At 39.2% G+C, this 19,538-nt stretch overlaps 1 protein-coding gene across 1 annotated transcript in view; it reads right to left on the bottom strand.

Moving 5' to 3' along the window:
* lrp1bb (low density lipoprotein receptor-related protein 1Bb) overlaps positions 1–19,538 on the bottom strand; it is a 251,548-nt gene that overhangs the window by 48,856 nt on the left and 183,154 nt on the right. Inside the window, exons 44-58 of the mRNA XM_040148223.1 lie at positions 17,355–17,547; positions 15,203–15,328; positions 13,983–14,111; positions 13,717–13,836; positions 12,712–12,825; positions 12,381–12,530; positions 12,034–12,156; positions 8,567–8,686; positions 7,529–7,657; positions 6,893–7,015; positions 5,622–5,762; positions 5,199–5,386; positions 4,040–4,223; positions 3,844–3,929; positions 1,140–1,262 (exon numbers count right to left, since the gene is read on the bottom strand). Of these exons, the coding sequence (XP_040004157.1) occupies positions 1,140–1,262; positions 3,844–3,929; positions 4,040–4,223; positions 5,199–5,386; positions 5,622–5,762; positions 6,893–7,015; positions 7,529–7,657; positions 8,567–8,686; positions 12,034–12,156; positions 12,381–12,530; positions 12,712–12,825; positions 13,717–13,836; positions 13,983–14,111; positions 15,203–15,328; positions 17,355–17,547 (2,049 nt within the window). The remainder of the gene's footprint in view (positions 1–1,139; positions 1,263–3,843; positions 3,930–4,039; positions 4,224–5,198; positions 5,387–5,621; positions 5,763–6,892; positions 7,016–7,528; positions 7,658–8,566; positions 8,687–12,033; positions 12,157–12,380; positions 12,531–12,711; positions 12,826–13,716; positions 13,837–13,982; positions 14,112–15,202; positions 15,329–17,354; positions 17,548–19,538) is intronic.

Genomic DNA, 19,538 nt, shown 5'->3' with positions numbered 1-19,538 from the left:
AATTGCTTCATGTGGAACTGGAGGTTAACTTTTGAAGAGTGTCGATCTCTGAATATGGCTCATAACAAAAACTGTCACTATAGCAATGTTTAAACAATGATGGCTTAGCACCAAGGATGGACACATAAGTTTACCTTTGGATGTTGAAAAACCCAATTGCATACGACAGGAAACTGCTGCTACATTTCACTTTATGGGATAAATCCAATCAATGATGTCACAGTGGGTGTTTTCCATCAATTATCGAATACAAAAATCTGCTGTGACATCACTGATTGTGTAGCAAGAAATGTAACTGCAAAATGCTTCAAAGTTTCAACCCATAGTTTGCAGTGCAACAGCAGTTTACTCTTAAGAATAGATTCAATGAACTAAATAAAAGCCCAAAATTTAAAATGTACCCACATTGTTTTAATTAAAAGTATTCAATTAATCTCTGTGTTATAGCACTGGATATCAGTGACTCTTCTAATTAACATGATGTGAGAAGCTCCCTGATCTCTGTCTCAAACAGTTTGTCCTCTTGCTAAGCTGTGGCAGTGGCTCAAACGGAGACTGTGGAAGTAATTGAACTGAATGAGTTTAATGCCTCCATACACCAATACTAATGATATGTAGGAAGGGGGCCCAGCAGATGTTCTGCTGAATTCCCGGTGTCCCCAGAACCTGGGCTCTGATCCCATGACCCAGACAAACCTTGGTGATTACACAAGAGAGCACCATTGTACCATTATGCTTGTTGTATTTATTTGAAAGCCATTGATGAAATCCCCATTATTATCGCTAACACACATTCATTGTTTTTAGGCTAAAAGGCCGTTGGCTGTCGACAGACAAAACCCAGTATATAAAGGGTGCCGATCATCAGCTGAACAGTGATAATGAGCCACTTAAGCCATACACTTTTCCAGTCTCACACAAACGACTCATCATCAGAATAGAAAAAGTTATTGTTGCATCTTGATAATTTAAACAAATAAAAATAAGTAATAGTAATAAAAAAACAGCAGTTGAATGAAAAGCAAGATTATTCATTACAAGATGGAGAGGAAGAAAGAAGAGTCAAGCGAATGAATCTTGGGTAAAGTGGCACAAAGAACCACATGGCACACAGACACAGCAACTTAATCCTGTGGTACCTTGAGGTCACTCCCATTGAGACGCATTCTGTTGATTTTTCGACCACTTGGCTTGGTTGAGTCCACCCAATAGATAAATTCCTTCTTGTAGTCAAAGTCTATGTGGATGATATTGTTGAGACCCTGAGAATATAGAGAAGAGAGACAACACAAGTATATAAGAATTTCATTTAAACCAAAAATTACAATTAGATTGGTTCTTGAATTCCCTGTGGGGGTGAAAAAAAAATGGAACGTACTCTCACTGGCAAGGAAGGTGTGCAACAGTTAACAGTGAGTATAAATCATTTAATTATCAAATTCCATACAGCATTAACCCTAAAGTTACGTTAATATGTGGGTCTATAAAGCAAGGGGTTTGCAAAGACCTTGTTAATTTTCTCCTTACAGCATATCCATGATACAAACTTGAGATTTTTATACACTTTGGGAGAAAATATAATTTATTTTAACATGCAAACCACAAACACTGTCAAATGATGACAACAGATGTTATATTCATTTAATCTGAAATGCCTACAAGAGGGCATACCCGCAGAATGAGAAACATAAACACAAGCTAGATCTCTACAGTATCTGTGTGTGATGTCATATTTACTGCACAAGAAATAAGGATTTAGGTGGTTTTCCCATAGCTTCCACTGCTTTCTACGATACAAAGCATTTGAAGAGCCAGTGAAAAGCAAGTCAAAGTCCTATCAAAGCAGATGAGTGAGGTGCTTCCCTTCTCTGTCAGGCTCACAGGTCCCAACTGTTAGTGAGACAGAGCTGCTCACCAAACAAGTGCCCCCACCCTGCTGTCTCACACCGTGGGTGTCGAGAAAGGGTGTCAGATAATCTGACAGGTGAAATGAGACATCTTCATCAGATCATCAACACCCTCACAGACAGGTGCCAAAGTGTCCTGGGGGAACCTTTCTCCACTACAAACATCAGCTGTAGAGATGAAACCTGCATGCCACTTTTATCAGTACCTCTACATCCAGACCTATATTTTCTATTCATTTTCCCAAACCAACCAGAAACCAACCAGCCATGAATATTTTACAAACCAGATACGAACATTTTATGTCCACATACAGTTTTTTACTGTGTGTACTGTAAGTACTCATATTGACAGCACTATCCACATGCCATTGATTTCCTGTTCCACATATTCTACTACATTTCTTTCCAAAAAAAGACATGTCTGACAGTAAAACCTTAGGGTGATAGATGCAGTCATTAAGGTTTGCTTGCCAACTAACTTCACTTTGTTTTGGCTTTTGGCTACCAACCCAAGCACAACTTTAAAGAACAGACTTTTTCTATAGTAACCAACAACTAATCTAATTTGGTGGCAATGTGCTAAAACTTACCAATATTGTACTTCATGTAGAACTTTGGCATAAAGTAATTTCTCAACAACATCGCTACCAACTTATACTGTATAGTTCTGAAACCCGAATTTACTGATTAATGAATGTACTTCATGTAAAAATGGTGGCCCAGGTAATCATGTTCCTACAAGAGCCCAAAACTGATGTATCAGCTCGAATTAAACACACTAAAAAATATAAACTATGTAGAAGGACATAAAAAGATCTGAACTGGGTATGTTATGGAGTAGTAAGGTGATTTGAGGTCAGCTGCTGATCAGTTGCAGCGGTTAAAATTAGTCGTGGCTACTGAGAACTCCAGTACAGACAGCAGAGTACATTGAGTCTAGAGGTTAATATGAGTTTAAGAGGAGACTGTAGGATACCCATTGGTTGATTTACAGTATATCACAGCCAACCATTTATGATAATCAGCAGTCAGATTCAATCATTGCCCAGAGCAACGGTGATGAGACCTAGGTTTGACTGAAATAGCTTTTGCATGGAGTCCTCAATAGGGTGATTCTGCTCTCTGCCAATCAGAATGACCATTTTTCTCTACCCATAGGGTAGGGGTTGGGAAAGCATGATGAACATTAGATATCTCCTTTAAACAGAACAATACTTTACAGAGGCTTGTGAACCATTTTCAGGTTTAATCACAAAACTTGCATTTGCAATGCAGGCAGTTTTATTCAGTAATGCCGAATAACTTTTATTGAGGTAATACATAGTTATCAGTGAAAAGGGTTTTCTCTGCATCGTTCATGAATGTGCAGCTGAATCAGTTGCCTCTCAAATCAAGATAGCAAACTTGAGAATGGAAAAAGTATGGAACATAGAGTAATTTGTGGCAGACTGCAAACATTTCAACACTAGTGCGTCTCTCTCAAAGCCTGAAACACATCATTTTGTTCTACTATCATACTACTAACTTTATCCTTGGACATTATACAGTAGCAAACGGTTATTCTTTGTCAACATGATTGTCCATCATGTCTAACACAAAGCAGTGTACTCACAATTAAATATGTGGCTAGCATTTGATTTATCCTTTGATGCTATTTCCTCCACACATTTAGCAGGTGAACATAATTACACTGCCACTAAAATTTTTGTTTTCAAAACCCATTCACTTCCATGTACTGTACAGCTGGCAGACTGGGTACAAGAGGTAGGGGAAGTAAAAAAATAAACACAAAAAAAGGATAAGATGGTAATTTTATTGACAATCTGTTGGTGCCTCTTAGCAGTATGTTGATCTGATAATGGTGAACGAACTAATCCTCGAGCCTATGAATATTTTACTACTGGCAAAGTTATGCAATATTGCAGATATCACCTACTTGTTTCAAGATGGTGTAATTTGAGCCATCCACACTCAGCTTCCGGATCTCATGGTGGTCTGCCATAATGAGAAAAGGCTCTTCAGCTGAAAATAAGAACATGCAGCATTAGAGGACACGTGGGAATTATAGTTAGGGTTTGAAATTCTGCAAGTTGAGACATCAAAAAAAAAAAAAAAAAAAAAATCAGGCTGACTTGACAGAGCCTTGCATGTATTGGGACTGCGCTCCAAGGCTTCGTAGCCATCCACACACAGGCACTTGAAGGAGCCATAAGAGTTGATGCAGCGCTGGCTACAAGGAAGGGTAGTCGAGCATTCATCAATATCCACACAGGTCTTCCCATCATCTTTCAGGTGGAAACCAGGCCAGCATTTACACTGATCATAAAGATACAACAAATGAAAAACACAAAAATTGGTTTTGATCATGAATGCACGAAATAAGAGACAAGAGCCTCAGTTTGGCCGTTAAGACCACTTAGCTATTAAAGTGAATTATAAAACAAATAATTCAAGTTTTAAGTTCCTACAGACTCAGACATGACCAAAAACACTGAACATTTGTAATCTTTCTTCATCCAGTTCTTCGTTGTCTAAGCTGTGATACTCACAAACTGTACCGTGGCTCAAAGATTCTATCACACTTCAGTGACCAGGGCCCCCAAAAATAACTAAAAATGCTTGTATCAGCTGCTCTGGACCCACTGCAAATCCCTTTCTTAACCAAAGTTATAACATTGAGGGCCTTCCTGCTGATCCCCTTGCTCAGGTCTCAAATGGATGAGCTAACAGTCTGCATTGATGTGCCCTCTGTCCAGCTCTGCCCCTGTCATGACAGGCGAGAGAGCTTTTCTGAGCTTTCAGACACTTTTCTGATGCAGTGAACACCATTGTATGGAAGAGTAGGGGAGTAAAATCCAGGGATGAAGGCATAAACTATCACAGTCTGACAGAACACTCTAGTGGATGTGGCCTCATTCTAGATTCAACCCTAACATCACATGCCACAATTGCCACGCACAGCACAATCGACCGGCACAGTCATGGAGCTCAGGCAGTTGTTGGCATATCTTAAAACTCCACTTACACCACTCAAGGTGATTCAAAAAGTGAAAGACCAATGTATGCTCCCACCGATCTTTATCTGTTTGATGGTGGGAGAAGTTAGGCCACAATGACTGGCTTATCTGTTTGATATTATTTCTCCAATTATTATGTTTCCATCTGCACTTTTACTGTAGCTTGGTTTAACCTTTAGCTGGATGAATTGGGCTTTATGGACTGACTGTTGCTAGCAAGCAATTCTGAGGAGGAATGGACTTTCAAGCACCTGAACCGTAGCTACTCACTCACCTTGTATCCCACAGTAAGATCTTGGCAGTCCTGTGTGCACCCACTGACTCGGCGGTTCAAGCATTCATTCACATTACAGTTCCTCTCATCTGACCGGTCTCCACAATCATCTCTCCCATCACAGAGATTCCCCTCAGAAATGCAGCGTCCATTGGAACACATGAAGAAGGAGCCATTGCATAAGCTTCCTGAAAAGAGCAAGACAGGACTGTCAGTGGCACAACGTCCTGCGATTCCTCAACAAAGTTGGGGAACATTTTTAACCTGACATTTGATCTCGACAGATTAACCCCTTTCAGGAAAGCTCTCCTGTTTGTAGCACCTTTTGTTTCCGACATATGTCCCCACCAGTTTCCTGGGCAAGTGGTGCTGCTGGTGACACTGATGAAGAGATTTCAGTTGAGAGCCAAACAACAGTCTTACCTGCGGCTAGACATTTAAGGTTCAGAGGCAGTTCGTCAGAGTGGTCGGGACAGTCTGCATAGCCATCACACTCCCACTGAGAGCTGAGAAGACAGCGGCCATCCCTGCAGCGGAATTCCTCGGATCCACAGGAGCGATAGACTAAAGAAAGAGATAGACAGTTTTTCATCAAATTACACTTTGGCTTGGCAGTGACGTGGCTTCAGTTTATGGTGGAACTTTAGCGGAATTAAGTACTAGTACTGAAAAATAAAGCTGCACAAGGGAAGATTTGTGTCTTCATATTAAAACAAGACATGCTCATAGCGTTATAAAATCATTGTAAATCAACAAATCCAGTCACCAGTAGGTATAACAGTGTTCACAGCTGTATTTGCCAATATTTCAAATGTAGATACATGTTTCATCAGCATCACAAATCAAGGCAGGGACAGAGAATTCCCTCTAGCTGATACATCAGATATTGCTAACATTCAGATAAAACTCAGGTGTCAGTATGGTTACAAGTATGATTATAAGAAAATTTAAATTTAAAAAAAACAATTATTTAATTAACAATATTTATCAATACTATATACAGTCAACTATATTAAATCATTTATTATTTATCTCCCTATCTCTATATATCTATATATCTATAACTATATATCTATCTATAACTATATATCTATATCGCTATATCTCTATCTATATATATATATCATTCCATCTTTCCAAAAAAATGTATTGTATCTCACATACGTTAGAAGCTAAGGTCTAGGGAGTCTGTATAGAATAGTATCTGTATCTGCATAAACACTGTCCTCCAAATGCAGTTTTTTTTCCTTTTTAATGTAGTTATATTTACTTTTGCGTGGCCAGTGTGGCACCTATAGCTTTGTTATCAACCCCCCGCACAATGAATCAAAATTTTCGCCCTTAATGTAGCATCTTTACCACACTGTGGCAACATGACTTTATTCTGGGCTCCACTTGATTGGTGAATTTGACTTTTCTTTACGTCTACTATTGATCTGCCCAAATATATGTCATACTGTAAATCTGATTGAGTCTTATTTGACTGATTAATTAATTAAACACCTCCAGATGTTTTATTCCTTTTAATACCTGATGTACTACCATGGAGAACCTTATTTTTTAATGGAATGTACAAATGTGCAGAGTTCAAGCGGTATAATTAAGGAAAGTCCAAACATCACTATGCTAATATGGGCATATTCATATACAACTGGTGAATATGAAGTGCAAAAGAGCGAGATAGATCTACTTGCCACATTCCACTGACTCATCAGATCCATCGCCACAGTCGTCATCATGATCGCAGATGAATCGCTGGGGGATACATGCTTGGTTGCGGCAGTGAAATGAGCTGTCATCACATGTGTTGTTGGGTGCTAATGCATGAAAAGAAGTGGGTTCAAGTGCTAATCAATGGATAAATATTTTTTTTCTAAACATAGCAATCACTATGTGTATAACCTCAACATTATTAAGCCTTACACTAATACACTAGTCTCTGTGTCTTCTAATTAATTTTCTGTTAAATTAATTATTTTCTAATTAAAATAGAAACAATAAAGGTTCAAATGAATGGTCCAGTACCAATTTGTGGGAGATAATCCAGATTACACCATTTAGAGAATGCTGAAAATGTGCAATAACGTTCTAATATCTACTACTTCGTACTATGCACTAGTTTTCTCTTTCTTGTAGCTTTCTTAACTTTGCACAGATTTATGGTGTTTAGTGGGTTTCATGATCTATGAGCTATTGTTTAATGCAATGTTTTCTGAAATTATGCGAGGACAATAATGTGTAAACAAGCAATGATTTCTTAATTCTGGGATTGCATTAAGTTTTGTAACTGCAATGAGCTATTCAATGTTTTGAACTAGAAGACAGTTTACCACAGCCAGCTGCAGAAAGTTCATCACTCCCATCAGGGCAGTCTCTTTCGCCATCACAGAGCCAGCGTTTCGGAACACAGGCATACGACCCAGGGCAGCTGAACAGCCCTGGAGCACATGTTACTGAGCCTGAGAGAAAAACACGACCACATGCTCTACTTTCAAAAGCCAAAGAATACAATGGTTCAAATGCACCACAGAGAAAATGAGTACAAAATGACACCGTACTGAAGCAGATGTATGCTGTTTTGTTAGGATGGTACCTTCTCTTATTGGTGAACATTTACCAGTTATTTCAATAAATCAAAGCACTTGTTCTGAACTAACAGGGTATATAACACTATATTAGAATTTGGTTATAGCTACAGCTTTATATCTGATATCCCTTTATGACACCAACAAACTAATATTCATTGTTCAGAAGTTCCCCTTTTGCAAAGCTTACTAATAATGACCATGCTAATGTGAGTAACAGTAATTTACTGAAATGTTGTAACTCAGCAATACTGTGCTTTATCTTATCACTGCCCTTTAAAGAAATTCAAAAAGGAAGAAAAAATGGCTGCACTGAGAAACAAAGGTAAATACAGTAGTTCAGTCAGGCATGTATAGCTAAAATGCGTATCTTGTTTTAAATAGAATTGTGCTTCACAAACCTTTGGACCATTTCAATAATATTTCCTTGACACTCCATTACAATCCAATTACATAACCAATTTTCATAGCAATTCTTGTCTCTTTATTGTGTTTGGTTTCTTTTTGTTTTATTGTACTATTTATTAAACACACACCTCATTTGCCCATTGAAATAGCTGTGCCTCTTGGGTCTCGGTCATGAAAAAGCTATTTGCCTCAATGCCCACTCCAGTCACCAGAAATGCATGCGTTCTCATTTGTTGTCTCATTAACACCGTCACATTTCTTTCCATTCATTTCCAGCTCTGCTAGAGGAGCACATGGACCTGTCACACGTAATACAGCGGATGTGACCTTTTATACCAACGGTATATTCCTCATGACATCTGAAAGGGCTCTTACCACAGATCTGTACACTCTCGTCAAGGCCATCCTCGCAGTCGTTCTCTCCGTCACACAGCCATTGTTTGGCAATGCACTTGTTTTTTGAGCAGGCAAACTGGTTCCATAAGCATGACGAGTCTGCAGATGGCAGTGAATTTTCGAAACCATAAATCAAAGAAAGTGAGGAGGAATCAACAACAAAAGCGGCATACCCTATTGAAGGGGCAGATTATTTTAATCCGAACACAACAAGTGGCTCCTACAGTGCATTCAGAAAGTATTCAGACCCCTTCACTTTTTTCACATTTTGTTATGTTGCAGTTTTATGCTAAAATCATTTAAATTTGTTTTTCCCTCATCAATCTACACTCAATACCCCATTCCTCTTGATCATCTTTGAGATGTTTCTGCACCTTGATTGGAGGCCACCTATGGTAGATTCAATTAATTGGACATGATTTGGAAAGGAACACAAATCTGTCTATATACAGTCTCACAGCTGACTATCCATATTGGAGCAAAAGACTGAACTGTTGGAACTCAATTCTAAGTGCCATGTCTGGAGGAAACCAGGCACTGCTCATCAACTCCCCAATACCATCCCAACGGTGAAGTATGGTGGTGGCAGCATCATGCTGTGGGGGTGTTTTTCAGCAGCAGGAACAGGTAGACTTGTCAGCGTTGAGAGAAAGTTCAATTGAGCAAAGTATGAAGGATATCTTTTATGAAAACCTGGTCCGACTGGAATTCATCTGTCCGACAGACTAGAGGCTGTAATTGCTGCAAAAGGTGCTTCAACTCAGACTGAGTAAAGGGTGTGAATACTTATGTCAATGTGACTTTTCAGTTTTTCCTTTTTAATACGTTTGCAAAAAATTCTAAAATTCTCATTTGACTTTGTCATTATTGGGTACCGAATGTAGATTGATGAGGGAAAAATTAATTTCAATGGTTTCAGCTTGAGGCTGCAACATAAATTATGAAAAAAGTGAAGGGGTCTGAATACTTTCTAAATGCACTGCATTTGCCGCTTGGCTTACTTGTTTTTCTCTTCAGTTTTTCTGCTCAGTGGCACACAAGTATAGCGGATACAAAAAACGATACTACATATTATTACGGACCAATACAAATATTATCTCACACTGCGTTGTTTTCCTACCTGTCAGACTTTTTACATCACATCAGCTTTATGAGCACTAATACAATGATGTAAGATAAGGATGAAATAAACAAAGTGGCTAAATCTGGAAACCAGATTATCCAGAATTTCTGTATGTGACACCAAATTTGCACTTCAAATGCAAAACGCTACTTGAAGTGTATAACAAAATAGCAGGTCTAAAGCACATTAAATATGTCAAAGAAAGCCTTTCATTTCTCATTTTCAATAATGTTACACACAGTAGAAAAGCTCAGTATGCATTGTGAAGTTACAAATGAGTATTTCTTCAAATCAGAAGTGGAATTTGAAATTTATGAAATGTAATGTCATTTTACTCAAACCGCTTTTAATTTGCAGACAGATAATAAGTGGCTGGAGCTTTTTATATGATAATTAACTCAGAGGAATGGGAATATTGTCTATTTGTCCTGAAAAACTATTCAGAACATCTCAAAGAATGGAGGCATAATTCATATCAGCTCTGATATAAGCACATTTAAACGATGGGATGTTACCATTTCAAACAGACACAAATAACATTTTTAGGTAAAGAAAAGAAAATGATGTTCATGTGTTATGCATCTCTCTAACAAAATTCATGCACAAATTATAAAACAAATCTGAAAACTGGAAGAGCATTAAATATGAAAAACTGGTTTGTTCCTTTTTCTGTTGCATCTGAAATGTAAACAAAGGTGCAGGTTAATTTAATAGTAAGAGGGAACCTGGCAAATTAGAGATTTTGCAACATCTTAGTCAAACACAAAGTTCTATGGTCACATTTTATTTGTGTTATTCTTCGTGAAATTAGTCCATAATGTCATCAGTCTGACACTGCTTGGCTCTGGATGGTTTAAAGGCAAAATTAGTCATACATTGGTTTCAGCCACATAATGTTAACAAGTTGATGTTAAGGAGATATAATGTTTACCACGCTAAAGCATCTTGGTTTAGCGTAATAGAATAGTAAGTGCTAGCACTTAACATAGAGTACAGCTGAGGCTGCTAGTAAGGTCTGTAGATTTGCAGGTATTTGGTTAAAAACCAAAGTATTGGACTAATTTAAATTTTAACATTTCACGCAAAACCATATATATAATCCTAAATTTTGAGATAATTCACTGGATACAGTAAGTGAAAAGTGTGATCTGCTTGTGGGGCTGGATGAGAAGACAAGAGATCACAAAAGTCATGAGAATTATTCCTCTGGGCAACACAAAAATGTGTGCCAAATTTCATCTCAATGCACATCCAGTAGCTGTTGAGACATTTCAGTCTGAGCCAAAGTTGTGGACCAACTGACAGACATTGCCATCCCTAGAGATTACAATAGTTAGTTCTTTTATCTCACAGGGAATGCAGTGCAATACTCCTCCGGGTCTGCCAGGACACAGATGACAACACTAATTGCCTCATGACTTCTTACACTTTAAGTGGCTAGAACACACAGTCTATGGGCTAGACAACTTAAATACAGGCAGCAAGTGTTTTGACACTGTGTGGACTACTTCATCTGATCTAATTACCTTGTCTATGTATGTGACAGTGATGAAGCGTTACAGCTACTCCGGCCACCTACATTAAAGCATCCAGTCAATTTTGCTTTGATGACGAAAGCAATGACATGTGAATGGGTATGTGGGTATGTGTGAGCTGTTGGTTTTGGTCCTCCTGTTTAATTGGAGAGATCTTGACTTTGTCTTGGTAAGTTATGCATACATTAGCATGGATCAAGGGAAAAGTAAGAATGCTCTTGCTGCCTCTGGTGAGGGAAGTACAGGAGTGGCATTGTAATGTGTAATCCTTTCATATGTCACTGCTTTCCACTGAATCCACAATTCCATCTTCAGTACAGTGACAGCTCATTAATTAATTGTTGCACTGGAAGTGCTGTATATTATAATTCAAAGAGAGAAGGGGAAATACTTATGTCTTCAACAGCCTCACTCTGAATTCAGGGTCAGAATTACACTTTCACACATGCAGCAACACCCACTTGAGAAATCTCAAACACAGAATAAGGGGGAGCAAAACAAAGTGAGGAGAAATTGCCTTATGGAATGATAAACAATCATCTATTGTCTTCCTGTCTCCTCCTTATACACTGTACGTAATATTTGTTGCAGGCCTGGGTTTATTTAAATGACAAAAGCATTACAACAAATAGCTTCTTGTTAATGGAAAACAAATATCTTTCCAACCACAGACAGTGTTGTTTACAGCAACCAAATACCTCATATAATTCTACCAGTTAGAAAACAAAACATAATTTCAGTTTATTATGTAGAAGCTCTTCCATCAGAGGTAAGATTTTTTGGCTTACCACACTGGAATTCATCTGCCCCATCTTCGCAGTCTTTTTGGCCATCGCACAGCCACACACTGGAAATGCAGTTCCCACTTGGACAAGCAAAGTGGCCCTCCTCACACTTCTGTCCACGGGAAACTGTGTTGATCAACAAAACCAAATCAGTCCTCTGGGCATTAGCGATGATTGAGGTCATTATCTTATTCTAAGCTCTCGGAATTCTCTTATTCCACTGTCATAATCATCTCTGAAAATGAGATCTGTCTTAAGTCTTTTCTAATTGAAGCTGGCTTCCTTGATCTGCGTCTGAATGCACAGGCAAAATGTGTGTCTGTCTGTGTGCCTGTGTTTTGGGTACTCACCCTGACAGTTGGTCTCATCAGCATAGTCCCCGCAGTCGTTTGCACCGTCACAGATCCATGAGGGGTGGATGCACAGTGTTGTGGAGTTGCATCTGATGAAATCTTTTTCTTTCACCCCCAGCTTGTAAAAGTAAGAGCAGTCGGTGTGATCTGAATACAAAACACAGCACCCCAATAATTGTCTTGTCACAATGGCAGTGATGATAGAGGTAAGGGTGAGCGTGGCAGTATTTAATATGATCCGAGTGACAAGCACAAATCTAAATCACTGGATCCAACTAATGCATTTTCATTCTAACTGCAATGCAAAGCAAAGCCAGAGAGGACTTACTGCAGCTCTTTTCATCTGAGGCATCGGCACAGTCAATGACCTGGTTACACCAGGCAGATCTGGATACACAGCTCCCATCCTTGCAGGATGATTCTGATGAGCCACACGTGACATCTGGGGGAGAGAATTAGCATTTCAAAAAGACAACAGAACATAAACAGCACTCAGACACAGTCACAGGTACAGCTCACAACAATCCTTAGAACCTCTTTCTCAGGGTGGTGAAAATTAGCCCCTGGTTGCAAACTGCTGGACAAAAAAAGGTTTGTGATGAGTTGGATTGTCTTTTCAGTTGGACTTGCGGTGCTATAAAAATTGCCTGACTGTCATGACCCTCTTAGTGCTGTGCAAGAGCAATTCACAATTAATATGCAAGAGGGGGTTCTTGGTTCTGTTGTTCATTTACCAGCTACTGCACAATGGCTCTGGTCTTGTCACCTCTGTGCATATTATCAGTATATAACATAATACTATAATTAGATGTTCTAATAATGGTAATAGAAAAAGTTATTGTTATTGTCCCATTAAAAAGAAAATGAAAGCCTGAAGATGACACACCATAGTGAGATAAATTCCTTCCTGAAATCCCAGAATGCTGAGGTGGAAGGTCCGGTTTAATTATGAGAATACCGCTGTCTCCTTGTGGGCTCAGTCAGCTTGGACTTTACACCTCAGTATTTTCCCATTATCACCAATTACAGCATGGAAATAAACACAACTGTTCTTTTTACTAGATTATTTGATCATTAAGGTCAAAGCAGAATCACTCTGGCCATACTGAAAGGACACAAAGTATTGCGCAGAGTCTCAGAAGCAGCTTTTTAGGCTGGAGGTTGGGAGCTCTTTGAATTTGTGAACTCTTTGTGATCTTGGGGCTCATTAGACAGTGAAGGATTAGCACAGCATGTGGCCTAGCCAGCTGTATTAATATAAGCATTAGTGTGGCTGGATCCTGCCCTCAGAGGCAGGACGGATAGAACAGGAGATCAAATGGCTGTGACTCACTGCTACAGAAAGCTTCATCTGAGTTATCCCCACAGTCATCAATCCCGTCGCAGAAGCGACTGTTGGCCACACACCGTTGGTTGTAGCAGGGCCTGAAACCCTTCCGACAGCTCCTGTTGTCTGAAGAGATTGAATTGCATAAATCTGTTTCGAAATTACCAAATACTTGTCACATTTTAGTACCAGAAAAGTAAATGACAAATGGCAACCAACAGGTCTATTCTTATCTGTATACACTGCAGATAGAGTTGTGAAGTATTTCTTACCACAGTATTGCATCTTCTCATCTGATTTATCTTTGCAGTGGGCTATTCCGTCACAGGTTAGCTGGTAGTTAATGCACTCTCCATTCCCACACTCAAATTCAGCGTGGATGTTGCAGGAGGAATTTTCTGCTGCAGAAGACGACAATGAGAGCCATGAACCATTACTGTCAAAATCTCAAAGCTCAACTGTGTATATTGTATATTATTCATATATACAGGTTAACTCAGGCTACATTTCAATGCTTAGTACTCAATCTGCTCCAGGAACCCAGTTTTGGGTCAACATTTATAAATGCCATAAATGCATTCAATAACTCCATTAACCTTATACTTCAACTTGAGGGAATTGTGACAGTGAAATTCCTGGATTATTCTGATATTCTATTGGTAGCTAATTCCAAATTGTTCTACAGTAGTACAACAATTTAATACTAAATGTCAACATTGTACTTTTAGTGATTTCAGTCATTGGGCATCAATTAAAATTCAAACATTAAATACCTCCACAGACTTTGACCACCCTTCCCCTGCTCTGCAACTTGCAGCTTCACAAATTAAAAATATGAAACTTCTTCCTGCTCTAGTAATGAATGTAATCGAGGTGCAGCTGGAAACCTGAACCACCAGGCGACCATCAAGCTCTTCTGAGTCACTTGCTATGTTTAGTCTGGCCAAACTTCCCTCATTTGAACAGCTCCTCCCATCTCATGTTCTATCCTCACACTGCACTTCAGATTCAACCAGCAATGTGTCAAATTAGGAATGCTTTCTAGGTGTGACTTCAGGGCAAGGAATTGTGACAAACATCTTACTTCTCTCAACTGTGTTTTCTGCTCTCTGCCTAAACTTAAAGTTAGCACATTATAGATTTCTTTTCTTGAGCAGTATTGACTATGACTCCTGGAATCATTAGAAATTCATTAGTTAGTCAAAGAGGAACAGACAGCAGCTGGTCATGCTTTCCTGTTTGTGTGGTTATGTACAAAGGGATCAATTCAAATAGGTCAAAGACTCGTGTAAACAGCTCAAATAATATCTTACCCTGTGTGTATACAGAGAGGCCAGGTTGTATTATGCATATAAATGTAGACAATGACGTCTTTTAAAAATAACTAATCCATAAAAAGTGCCATCTAAATCAATACCTGGTACTGGGAATATTCTATGGGTTAGAAATTGTGGCCTCAGTATAATTTAATCTGAAGCTTCTCATGACTTACACACGCATCTGTTGTTGTCCAACAGCACACGCTCTCCACGGCAAGAGCAATTGACCCTCCCATACGGGGTGAGGAGACAAAGGTCACCGCAGCCTCCGTTCATGTGTCGGCATGGGGACAGCTCACCTTCAATAACAATCAAAGAGAAAGGATGAAGCGGACAGAAGCAGTCTCCCAGGACTGCAGTACATTGCTCGAGTTATGTTCTTGAGGAAGCATTGTTACTTAGCTTTCTGCTGGACTTTAGCTTCAGCCTTCCATATCTATTAGTATGTGATTTTCCACATACTGATATTCCAATTATCACCTTTACTATTAGTTATAAGGAAAGTGATATTCTGCAAATTATTGGAAGGATTTTTCTCTAAATGACAAATCTAGAAAGGAGCTCTTTCTTTTTGAATCTGAGGGCCTGGCACCAAACCTGATCTTTGCTGTTAATGGGTGACATAGTTGCTATAGATTTTTCCCCTGTAAAATTTATTACAGTTGAGATGAAAATGTCTTGATGTGATGTGCTATGGCATTACATTATTTATTATAACTAACTAACAAGGATAAGAAAAAAAAAAGTATATATATGAAGCCTATTTAAGTTTAAAATACTAACACTTACATTCAATTTTAATTTAAGGATCATCAGTGGTCAACATATGAATAAAAGGGAAGTTCTGTTGTTAATGGCCTGCACTAATACTGACTACAGGCAGGAATCCTCACTGACAGGTAGCAAATGTATTACAGTGCTGGATAGTTTGTCTTTCTGTGCCTGCGGTGCTATGTGAAAAAGCTGTGTGTAGCTCTGTGGGATTCATGTATTGCACTAAACCGCATGACCAAGGTGCAGACATAACCCGTGAAAGAAAATGTAAGTGCTTTTCCAGTCCTGAGAAAACAAAAAAAAAGCATAAAAGCAGCTTAGCAACAACAGACCTAGTCTCGATTATAAGTGTCAGAGACAGACATGTCCTATGGAGGCCCTCTATTATTACCTGCCCCCCAGCAACGAGTATTTTATTCATGAACGAAGAAACTGTTCCTGTTCTGCAGCTCAGGTAAACCATTTGTATGCTTATTTATAGTCAGGATATTAATGATAAGGAAAATGCAATAAGAGGTTAACAATATAAAGACCAAAACGATTAAATTGATTATCAAATCCACCATTGCTGGTAATTGCACATTATACTATAGACTTGCAGCTGTGACCATGCAGGTCATAGGATGTGATTATTTCCCATGATGAGATAAACGAGGAACAAGCATGGCTCTCGGCATCCAAATCAAACCAGTGGGACACACTGAAGCCCACTTCCCTTTGTCCTACTTGGAAATTAAACTTTATACGGCACTTAAGAGACTCCCTTTACAACACAGGCTACTTTTTTATTAATTACCTCTGAAACTTTAGTTTCTAGCCTTCTAAATAAGACTGTTCATTTATCACCTTGCTGTTTTTGTATATCAAAATTAGAACCCCTTTAAAAATTTTTGCGTTTAGTTATTAGAGCCCAGGTGACATACCAGTGGGCCGGTATTATTCACCAATATTGGCTGATCATAGATATATCATATATTGTAGCATATTTGACTTATTTTAATAGCTTTATATTGAGTTTACCGTTCAAAATTGTTTTTAGTAAAATGTACCTTGACTAATCTTTAAAAGCTTTCTGTTCAACTCTAGAGAAATTTAATGCAAATACCCTGCCTTAATGCATATCCTTGTCACAAATTATTGAAAACAATCTGAAGAAATCCTTGCCAAAAAAGCTTGTTTAGGCAATGTTCATGTCAAAAACAAAAATATTAGCTGATATATTGTGATCAGACCTTTTAAAATCCTAGATGGTGTTACTGGTATTGGCCTCAAACAGCCAGAATCGGTCTGGCTTTCTAACTTCCTCAAATGTTGTAGCAATTAAAAAAACGTAAAGCCAGTGGGAGAAAAGTGCATGCAAATGGTAGAAGTGACACAGATAAGCACAGTTCTAACATAATAAATAGGCACATGTATAAAATCCTGCCCATAAGCACATATGAACACCCAGGTATCTGCAAACACATAACGCACAAATATTTGCAGACACATCACTGAATCTTTAATTAAATTCATTAAATTAAGATAATTTCCAGGTGTTTAAATACTCACAGTTGTTTGTGTCCCTGGCCACAGCTATAATTCCCATTGGTTGATGGGGAATATCTGCTCGAAGTACCTTGGTGTCACCACCTGTGTATTTGTTTGATCGCAGCACAGACCTGCGGGCCCAGTCTGACCAGTAGATAAAATCTGAATAGATGGCAAGCCCATAGAAGTTTCCCGGTCCTGATTTAACTATGGCCTAAAATTGTAGAGCAGAGCACTGATGTTAGGATTTCAAGGCTAAGGTAACGTGATTTATTCTATTATCTGGCACACACACAAGACAGCTATAACACAAGGTGAATTCATACATTTCATACTTTCAATATTTGCACTTCCACCTCCAAACCAATCACAAACGTCTTTTCAAGATCTGGCTGGAGAGAGCAGTGATTGAATTTTGAATGCAACCTTTGGGATAAAAGTGAATAATAATGTTTCAACTCATTAATCAACACATCACCCTCGCTGCCCACATGACTGCTTAACCCAGATGTTGAGGGAGTAAATGACAGTATCACTGGCAGGGAGGCAGGAATCCATCAGTCGCTCCTTGGGGGACTCTGTAGGCTTGTGGGGGGGGGGATCAGGGCCTCCAGCAGCTCTGTAGTCTAAACCATTAGTGTGACAGGCTTGTAAGCAGTATCACATTAGCCCAGTGCCATACTGGGATTAACAGGACAGGTGTTGATTAAAGGAGTCCAGCATGTGGAAGCAACAACTGGCAATCAGGTGAGTGAGAGACGGAGAAAGGGAGAGAAAGAGAGGGAAACGCCAGATGGGGTAGGATGGAACATATTGATAGGAAATTAGATTTGGAACACATTAGGTTTACAGCCAGCAACACATTACTTTAGTGATGAACTCGTGTTTTGGGTAATTGCGGACATATTTCATTCGTTCTTATCACTCTTTCACTACTGAACAATATTCAAATATGGTACTTCAACTGCTGACAGCTTTCAATTTATATTCCCTCTTTTCATGATAAAAAGGGAATCTTTTCCTGGCTAAACATACTGACATCTTCCCTTATCATGCACTCTGCTGCCCTTTTTGAAGCACTGCCTTCATTAATGACATGGTTCTCCACTTTCAAAATAGCACAGGAGAGAGAGCCATGCCTCTTATTCCTCTCTGCCACCAACCCAACTGGCAGGATGTAATGGCACTGCTGCAGTAAAGAGTAGCAGGGCCCCCCGAGAACACTCCGCTACCATCCAAGTTTACATTCATATGACTTTTGGGCCCTCAAAGGGGAAAAGGGGCCCCTCATATTGACACATTTTGCAATTACAACTATAAACCCCAGTCAACCTCCCATAAAGGCCCTATACAGTGCACCTCAACTGCCTCAAAAACCCCCTAAGATGTTGCCGGCACAGCGTTTCCCGTACATAGGGTCACGCTCAAGTAAATAAATCACTCGGTTTCAACTTTGCTAAATCTTCCATTAGAACGTCTTATTTCACTCCTTTAAAACTGACTAATTTTGGTCCACACATCTGTCTAAGTTGAATGTGCTGCAGTAACTGAGTGGGGACTAGAGGCTTCTCTCTGTTCATGTAGGAACCGTCTACCAATAGCCTAACTGTGAGGCGTTTAGGGAACATTGGTAAATTGTAACATCTACTGATAGTCTGCATGTGTTTAGGTATAAACTGTATCTACAGAAAAAAAACCTGAATTACACTCTCCCCCCTCTAAATTGCATGAGTCACTGCATGTACATTGATCTCACACACAGACACACACGCACACACACACACACCGCACCACCCACCACCGCTAGTAAACTTTAAACCTGTGGGAAACACTGCAACATCTCTCTTGGTTACATATTTAAATGATGTTGCTCCTCTTTTATTGTTCAAATACTCAGACGTTTGTGTGCATAGTGTTATTTATTGGTTTGTAATAAATGATTATGTCATTGGATCAAGCACAATTGACCAAATGCATTTATTGACTGAATTTGACTGAATGGTGGAGCTTGATGGGCTTCTTTGCCTGGGGGTCCCCAAGAGTCTAGAAATGCCATTGTCCACAACTAAACTTTGGGAAAGTGCTGAAGTTGACAACCAGCTACCTGTTTAATTTACACATTTTAATTGGAATGGCGAATCTGCACCCAGAGCGGTCTCACTGCAAAGCCTTCATTAGCAGGACTTGACTGCAGCAAGGCCAGGT

This window comes from Xiphias gladius, chromosome 16 (genome assembly GCF_016859285.1).
Source record: "Xiphias gladius isolate SHS-SW01 ecotype Sanya breed wild chromosome 16, ASM1685928v1, whole genome shotgun sequence".
In the NCBI taxonomy this organism is placed as follows: domain Eukaryota; kingdom Metazoa; phylum Chordata; class Actinopteri; order Istiophoriformes; family Xiphiidae; genus Xiphias; species Xiphias gladius.
This window is presented reverse-complemented; position numbering and strand designations above follow the sequence as displayed.